General features: G+C 32.1%; 1 protein-coding gene across 1 annotated transcript; it reads left to right on the top strand.

Moving 5' to 3' along the window:
* Nucleotides 1-5661: 5661 nt before the first annotated feature.
* On the top strand, nucleotides 5662-9168 carry LOC148915936 (carbonic anhydrase 2-like). The gene is made up of 9 exons (XM_089055388.1): nucleotides 5662-5792; nucleotides 6349-6407; nucleotides 6807-6941; nucleotides 7312-7360; nucleotides 7459-7575; nucleotides 7728-7781; nucleotides 7889-7974; nucleotides 8447-8555; nucleotides 8710-9168. The coding sequence occupies exons 2-9, from the start codon at nucleotides 6364-6366 to the stop codon at nucleotides 8881-8883; spliced, it is 768 nt and encodes a 255-aa protein (XP_088911514.1). The 5' UTR covers nucleotides 5662-5792; nucleotides 6349-6363; the 3' UTR covers nucleotides 8884-9168.

Raw genomic sequence — 9168 nt, 5'->3', positions numbered from 1 at the left:
TGTTATGATGTATTCACACACTTACCAAATTAGTTGTTGCTAGCACAGTGGACGTCTAGATTGACGGATCCTTCTGAGTGCCTAGGTTGTCACTAATAATCTTCTACGCTTGCAGGTATTGATTGTTGTTCTTTGTGTGTGTGTGTGCTTGTTGCTAGTTACTAGTAAAAAAAAATCCTTGCGCGACCAAATTTTGCGCAAGCGAAAAACTATTAAATCGCTCAAAGTCACTTTGCGCAACGAAACTCAAAACTTTGTCGCTCAAAGTCTTGCGCAACCAAATTTTGCGCGACGAAAAACAATTCGTCACCCAAAGTGACTCTGTGCGACAAACTTTTGCGCGACGACAATGCATCGTTGCTCAAAGTGACTTTGTGCGACGAAACAATAAACTTCGTTGCACAAAGTTTTGAGCGATGAAGTGTGTTTAAATCGTCGCGCAAAGTCTTTACAAAAAGAAAAATAAAATTATTTTTTAAAATCTTTGCATGACGTAATCCAAACATTTTGTTGCCTAAACCAATTTATTTTTGTTTTTTATTTTGTATGCATAACACTTAAGAAATTAAACGGTATATATATTTATTAAGTAGCTTTAAATTTATTATTTTAGTTCGGATATGACTTTTGTTAGAAAAATATATTATTGTAGTTCGGTTTTTGTTAGAAAATATATATTTTAATTTGATGATCGAATTAGTTCATTGTATTCATATAGGGTCAAGGAGTGTAGCTGTAAAAAATCATCAAAATCGGAGTTAAAATAACCGTTAAATCGTGATTTTTCATTTATAACCGTCGAAAAGTTTTGTCTCATTACTTGATCTCTGAATGTTCATTTTTTCCAATTTTTGGCTTATATGATCTCGAAGTATAAACAAACAAGTTGGACGGTTGGATTGGATTGTTAAAACTAGTTTCGTTGAATGCGGACGCCATCAAAACAATATGTTCACTAACAATTAGGAGTTTATTTATACTTTCGTTAAATATAACATAAGATTTTGTGGTATCCACTAATGTAAATATTTTAAATTAAAGATCAAATTCAGTCATTGTATTCATATAGGGTCAAGGAGTGTAGCTGTAAAAAATCATCAAAATCGGAGTTAAAATAACCGTTCAATTGTGATTTTACATTTATAATCATCGAAAAGTTTTTTCCCATTACTTGATCTCTGAATGTTTATTTTTTCCGATTTTTAGCGTATATGATCTCGAAGTATAAACAAACAAGTTTGACGATTGGATCGTTGAAACTAGTTTCATAGAATGCATATGCCATCAAAATAATATATTCACTAACAATTCAGAGTTTATTTATATTTTTGTTAAATATAACAGAAGATTTTGTGGTATCCACTAGTGTAAATATTTTAAATTGAAGATCAAATTCAGTCATTGTATTCATATAGGATCAAAGAGTGTAGCTGTAAAAAAAATCATCAAACTTGGAGTTAAAATAACCGTTAAATTGTGATTTTTCATTTATAACCATCGAAAAATTTTGTTCCTGATCTCTGAATGTTTATTTTTTCCGATTTTCAGCGTATATGATCTCGAAGTATAAACAAACAAGTTTGACGGTTGGATCGTTGAAACTAGTTTCGTAGATTGTGTATGCCATCAAAACAATATATTCACTAACATTTAAGAATTTATTTATATTTTCGTTAAATATAACACAAGATTTTGTGGTATCCACTAGTGTAAATATTTTAAATTGAAGATCAAATTCTGTCATTGTATTCATATAGGGTCAAGGAGTGTAGTTGTAAAAAATCATCAAAATCGGAGTTAAAATAACCGTTAAATCGTGATTTTTCATTTATAACTGTCGAAAAGTTTTGTCCCGTTACTTGATCTCTGAATGTTTATTTTTTCCGATTTTTGGCGCATACGATCTTGAAGTATATACAAACAAGTTTGATGGTTGGATTGTTGAATGGTTTGTGTGTGTATATATATATATATACTTATTTATTTATTAAGTAGCTTTAAATTTATTTATTTTGTGCGTATAACACTTAAGAAATTGAATAGTATATATATTTATTAAGTAGCTTTAACCTTATTTATATTTTAAATCGTAAAATAAAATTATTTTATTTTTTATTATTCATAACAATTATGTTTATAAATATTGCGCTACGAACCAATTTTTCGTCTCCCAAAAGTTTGCTCAAAAGTTCGTCGCGCAAAACTCTAAAAATTTAGGCGGGTACCAAAAATGAGACGCTAGATTTTTATTTTTATTTTTAATTTTTTTTAGACTTTGTGCGCCCAATAATCCAATATTTTTCGTCGCGTAAAACTTTAAAATTTTGGGCAGGTACCAAAAATGGGACGCAGGAATTTTTTTTATTTTTTAGACTTTGCTCGACCAATATTTGTCGTCGGACAAAACTTTGCGCGATCAATAATCTAATATTTTTCGTCGGGCAAAACTTTGCGCAACCAATATTCCAATATTTTTCGTCGCGCAAAGTCATACCTTTTTTAAAACCAAAATAACACCACCATTTTCTTAATGTCTTTATTTACTCTTTCCCTCCCTCCAAATCCCACCCTTTCTCTCACACTCACTCCTCTCACTTAACCTCTCATCTCTGTCTTCACTATCTCTCACTCTCACTCACTCTCTCATCTCACTTTTCACTATCTCTCACTCTCACTCATTCTCTCATTTCTCTCTCAATATCTTCTCTAATTCTCTCACAGTCACTTCTCCCTCTCAATCTTGCCAAAAGGTATATTCTCTCCAAATTTTAATTTTTTTTCATTATTATGTGTTTTTGGAGTAAGTTTTGAGTTTGTGTGGGGTTTGGGGTTGAGTATAGGGTGAGGATTGGAGTTTGGGTTGGATTTGTGGTATAACAATCTTAGGGGAGATTATGCCCTTTTTTTTTTTTTTTTTTTTTTTGTTATTTGACCATATTTGTTTTTTTGTAGGGAATCGTCGAGACTTTGTGACTAAAGTTGAGGATTAGGACGCTATCAACACATATCATCCGCCACTACCACCACAATAGGCTTGTATTAGGATTTTATTATTGTACATTGTTAATTTATGTGTACATTTTGAATATTATATATATATTTATTGGATAATTTGATCACTAATTTTCATATGTAATTTTATTTTGAATATGTCAATTTAAATTAAAATAAATAAAACAAAAATCATACAATTAAATTAAATTTAAAAAGTAAAAATTTGAAAAAATTAATATAATTAAAGTAATATTAAAGAAATAATAAAACAAAAAGTCAAAAACCTTGCTCGACAAAATATTTCGTCGTGCAAACTATTAAATTAGTTTATTTTAATTAAAAAATTTTAAAACACAAAAAATATTTCGTACCACAAATATTTGCATGACATTAATATTCATCACGCAAAACTCTAAAAATTTGAGCGGGTACCAAAAATGGGACGAGGGAAATTTTTTATTTTTTATTTTTAAAATTTTTTTAGACTTTGCGTGACCAATATTTTTCGTCTCGCAAAACTTTGCTCAAGCAATACTTTTCATCACGCAAAACTTTGCAAGACCAATACTTTTCGTCCCGCAAGTTTTGTCCGACGAATATTTTTTCGTCGCGCAAAGTCTTTCTTCACGATCTTTGCGCGATGAAGTTTCTGTAGTGCTGAAAATTGTGCAACTAAAGTATACTTTGTGTGACAAAATACTCTTCATCGTGCAAATTGTAAAATGTAGTAGTGAGTTTTTATGACTAATAGTTGACTATAGTAATATTTGTTGATTTTTTTTTTTGTCTATCTAGTAATATTTGTCTCTGGTTAAATTTAAAGTTTGTGGATATTGTTAAGTCCGTTAGATTGGCATTTAATTTACCCCCCTTCACCTAAGTACCAATTTCAATTATGGTGCTGCTTCCATCCCCTTTGCGGAAGACGATAGCCTTGTATTGTAAATTGGTTTGATTTTGTGATGTGGGGAAGACTATTATACTAGATTGTACTGGTTTTAGTTTAATCTTCTCTGTGTTTGTGGTAATTTGTTCCTTTAAATGACATTTTCGGCCTTTGTATTCTCTGTTTGTTTCCTTCCCATTTATGAGTTTTGAATGAACATGATTGATTACGACCAAAAAAAAAAACACCTGTCCTAGCGAGGGTAATTACTATGGCACACCAATGCAGCTTAAATGCTAAGATCCCATAATCAGAAGTAACAACGAAATAATCTATAAGTTGAGTAATTGATGTTCTTTTCCAAATTACTTAGGTCGGCAGGTTAATTTAGGCTATACAATATTTAGGCAAGAGTTCATATCAAATTAATCATTGATTAAAATCAAAGCCGAGGGAACATAAGTTTCTCATGTTGCTAAATAATTTGATACGAGAACCTTTAACATAATACAACATCAACATCGTGAATCGTGTGGAAAAGAACAAAATGCATCAAACACAAATTAAAGAAGTAAAACAAGAGGGGGACTAATTTAATCATATCTCATCTCATATACATTCACCGTACATTGCATATGTCCATTTTACATTGGACCAATATGCATTTTTCATGTGCTTATGGAAGTTAGTCAACAAAAGATGAGTGTTTCAGTGGCTAGCCTATAGTTTTACAATCCTATCACTTTCTTGTACACTCACTAAATTGTTCGTATTCAAAAAGTTATGCATGTGCACTTACGTGTAAGGGTACGTGTATTTGATTGTCATTATGCAATCATGAGTGTGCACTTAGAAAATGCGTTTTTCTTGTGGGCATATATATATCCATTGTTCTGAGATTTTATCATGAGATGGCCTATAACGTTCATTTCAACTCTAACAAGGTATGCAAACAGTTGAAATTGACGTTAATTTGCATGACGTGAGACAGCCGCCTAGAGTTATATGATACTATTTTATTTTCTTCATCCAAACACAACGTTAATTTCAAACTCTAGAATCATTAGCCTCAATTGAGTCAACAAATACCAAGTTTTCAACAAAACCGTAAAATCAAAAGGAAAAATGCTAGTAATAATTAATATTCATTCAAGGCAAAAAGACCCATTAGTTTTTTTTTTTATTAATTTTTTTTTTTACCAAAGTTAGAAACTGGAAAGAGGAGAGAACTCACACACACATGTACCATGAAGGCTTGAAACCAGAACCACTTAGGAGCACACCAAATACCTATGCCAATCCAATGAACACACCTTATATATGAAGCAATAGATAGAAATATTATAATGTAGTACATCAGATAGCTAAAGAGGTCCAACTTCAAGTCATACATGAAAATCAGAAATCAAAATTGCAGTGCATTCTTCGAAAGAGGATACGCACCGGGTATATACTGACAATGACAAATTACAAAAAATTAAAAGGAAAAATGCGATCTTGATTCCTCCACAAAAGCTCCCCCTTTAAACATAATTTATTTTTAAAAAATATATATACATTTGAAAAGGGCACCACTTTTCACATGGCAATATGCAATTTACACTATTAAACAACTTGGTAGAAAAAAAAATGTTCACATCGAAGGATGCTTGTTAGAAGCTGTCAGCCCTTCGTATTTTATCATATCACGACTTAAATGTGGTCCACCTGTGCCTTTCTCGTTGTCTAATCTTCAATAATTCAAAGTAGTAATTAAAACATGCCGATTAAATAGTAAGTACTCTTGGTCTGTATAAATAGTAGCTCCACTCCTCGCAGCAAAGATGTGCACGCATTTGTGTTGTGTTTGTTGCAAATTTGATCTCTCCTTGAATTCCCAGCTATATAGACAAGTTTCTTGAAAACTTACACGGTTAGGGCAAAATATAATATATTTATACTATGTCTTTAGACTTTAGCTTACTTGATTTACACTTTTGCTTTTATAAACTGCATGCCATGCATTTGACAAACTATTCTGAATCTTACTCTCTAGTTATGTATGCATTTTTTGTGAGTGGATTTTGCAAGTTTTGATTCAAATGACTTTTCGTTTTGAAATTCAGGAACGATTCGAAATCGAAACCCCTTTCTACCAAACCAAAAGGATTTTCGACTATACATTTGTAAAACTTATGAACTTCATTTTATATGTGTGTACTTGTTAAGTATTGTTAGTGAATGGAGCTTTCGTTGTGCACGCATGAGTAGTGCTAGAGTACTGCTAGTCTTTCATTAGAAGCCTAAACCAGTTTTAATTAACTCGAAATGAAAAACACCCATTTAATTTAAGAGAAAACTACTTGCCCAAATTTTTTTAAATAAAACCTAGCGAACTTTAAGAGGAACAACTTACATATATGTACACACAAATATATACTTGTATATATTGAATATTTTCTTCTAACTAAAGTTCTTTGAATATGCAGAAAAGAAAGTAGGCAATGGCTAGCCAATTGGCCCTCCAACGACTCAAGAATCTCCTCAGGTACTCTTTATTATTATTTTATTTAATTTTTGTAGATTCCTACGATTGACCTTTACACACAGCGTAGAAAGAAAAATACACTGAAAGATGTTGTTGAGCTCAACCAATCGAGCTATACTCCACTGATCAAGTTCTTTTTTGTTTTGAGTAACAATAGCATCATGTACAAGAAATTCTACAACATTTCCGTGACATGTTGTATATCTTTAATTTATAAATTATAACCAAGTGTTCATAGACTACATATGATAATTTAGCCATCAAATTTTAGAAAGAAAAAAAAAATCATGGCTAAATATAATATTTGGCTACCAAATCTTTTCCAAAACCGTGTGCTTAATTTATAGTTTAACAATATATGCAAAATTTGACAATTTTGGTTGGTATATATGGTTGCAGTGAGAAGGGAGAGCTGGACGATGTGGCTGCTGCCAAAATTGAGAAGTTGACGGCTGAGTTGGAAAAACCTGGTGATTTTAACCCAGTTCAAAGGATTGTAGATGGCTTCATCCACTTCAGGATCAACAAATTCGAGTAAAAGATCGGATATATTTTTCAAACGTTAAATCATATATGAATGATTAAATTCCTGAAAAGCATCTCAACCACTGCCACAATTCAAAAAATAATCATTGAAGGACTTTTTGTTGAAGAACATAAAGTCTAACATCGAAATATGACAAATAAAGTACAACATATAATGAATTGTTCCATTACTAATAATATCGAGACCTTTTGTAATAAAACCTCACACTTATTGAATTTTATAATATTAGTGTTGGTAGTAGTTAGCCATCTTATACCCAAAGGACAAAATAAATAATAGGTGGATATTCTTGAAAATTTTAAAATCTAATAATATTTTTCATTGTTTCTTAAATATCTTTTTGGGCTGATCTTGCAGAAAATATCCAGACTGTTTCAATGAGCTTGCTGAAGGACAGAGCCCCAAGGTACAATTTGGGCTTCACTAGATTAGGCCTAGCATCTTAAAATGAATTATTATATGGCTTAACATAATAATAAAATTTTATGTTTTGTTTCAATGCAGTTTCTGGTATTTGCATGCTCGGACTCCCGAGTAAGCCCCTCACATATCCTTAATTTCCAACCTGGGGAGGCCTTCATGGTTCGCAACATTGCTAACATGGTTCCTGCTTTTAACCAGGTTCAGTACTCTCTCTCTCTCTCTCTCTCTCTCTCTCTCTCTCACCTAAAGTGATTAGTTATTCTAATCAAACTATACATAATTTTTAGCAATTTATCTCACACTAATCATGTATTAGACAGCTAAAATAAGTTCGTTTATATGGCTTGCAGCTAAAATACGTAGGAGTTGGAGCGACCATTGAATATGCTATAACAGCCCTTGGGGTGAACATTCCAAAAACTTTAGATTTAATTAATTATTAATTACTAGGTATTTTCTCTTCACTTCTTAAAATATTTATGAACGATAACAAGAGAAGAAAATTTGACAGGTAGAAAACATTTTGGTCATTGGACACAGTCGTTGTGGAGGGATCAAGAGGCTTATGACTCATCCGGAGGATGGTTCTGTTCCCTTGTAAGTTTAGCTTGTGGAAGATTCATAATCGTTTATGAGGATGGTTCTGTTACCAATTTTTTTAATAATTAATAACTCCAACACTAAAACAAATTCAAAGAGCATTTGTATCCACAAGTAGAGTTTGTATTAGCATTTTTTCGTGGACAATATACTATAAGACACTCCTTTAAAATATTAGCCATGAAGAGTGTCAATACAAACTCTATTTGTAGACACAACTCCATCGACCTATTTTTAGTAGTGTGGTTGTTCCAAACACATGAAAGGTTCTATTTCTTCTTCAAAAAGCACTAAAAGTGCTATTCTTGTATATTTTAGTCAAACTTTATAAATGCCTTTTTTTAGCGTGGTGAAAAGTATTTCAATGAAAAACTAAGCAATGAAAAACTTTATTAACAAAAGGGAGAACAAATTATAATAACTTGCCAATGGTATACAACGTTGCGTCCATTTTGATTGGAATTTGCAGTGACTTCATAGATGAATGGGTTAAAATTGGTCTACCAGCCAAGGCTAAGGTTATAGCAAATGGACTGGGAGGGCATGATATTGATGAACAATGTGAAGCTTGTGCAAGGGTAAGCTAATTATATAGCACCAACACTTCTATACTTTCCCATCTTTAACTCAATGGTAAATTTACAAGGCACATATACATTGCACACTCGGTTCAGTTCTCCATGATTGAAATAAATCTCACTCAGCATCTTCTTGAACAATGATTTCATGCAGGAATCAGTAAATTTATCACTGGTAAACCTGCAAAGTTATCCATACGTTCAAAAGGCGATTTCTAACAGAAAGCTAGCACTCCGGGGTGGTTACTATGACTTTGTCCATGGAGTTTTCGAGCTCTGGGAGCTTGAATCACACATCTCACCCCCCATCATTATACCAGCACCTTAATTGCTAGTTACATGAAGCATCATCAAGGTGTATATGTGCCTCTGCCAATAAAAGTGACAATATATAAATAACGTAGATGAGGCCCTATAGTGGTACTGCTTGGTCTTGTATCAGTTCCGATTGGTTCTTCTGTCAATGTTTGTGTAATGTTCTTGTTTTCTTTAGTTGAATTAAGAACTCATGTCCCCTTTGTAATTTCAAGGAAACTGTGTAATAATTAGCAGCTATTATCTGCTGCCCTCTTCTATATGATATTTGTTTGGCATGCTTAGCAGCTTAGTTGAA

The sequence above is a fragment of the Prunus mume genome, linkage group LG6 (genome assembly GCF_029339155.1).
Source record: "Prunus mume cultivar Tortuosa linkage group LG6, ASM2933915v1, whole genome shotgun sequence".
Taxonomy (NCBI): domain Eukaryota; kingdom Viridiplantae; phylum Streptophyta; class Magnoliopsida; order Rosales; family Rosaceae; genus Prunus; species Prunus mume.
This window is presented reverse-complemented; position numbering and strand designations above follow the sequence as displayed.

Bases quoted from the DNA above. Each gene is read 5' to 3' on its own strand.
- LOC148915936 (XM_089055388.1), top strand. From the start codon at position 6,364: ATGGCTAGCCAATTGGCCCTCCAACGACTCAAGAATCTCCTCAG. The intron at 7,576-7,727 runs GTTCAGTACTCT...TATGGCTTGCAG, and splicing joins TGGTTCCTGCTTTTAACCAG to CTAAAATACGTAGGAGTTGG. The intron at 7,782-7,888 runs GTGAACATTCCA...AAAATTTGACAG, and splicing joins ATGCTATAACAGCCCTTGGG to GTAGAAAACATTTTGGTCAT.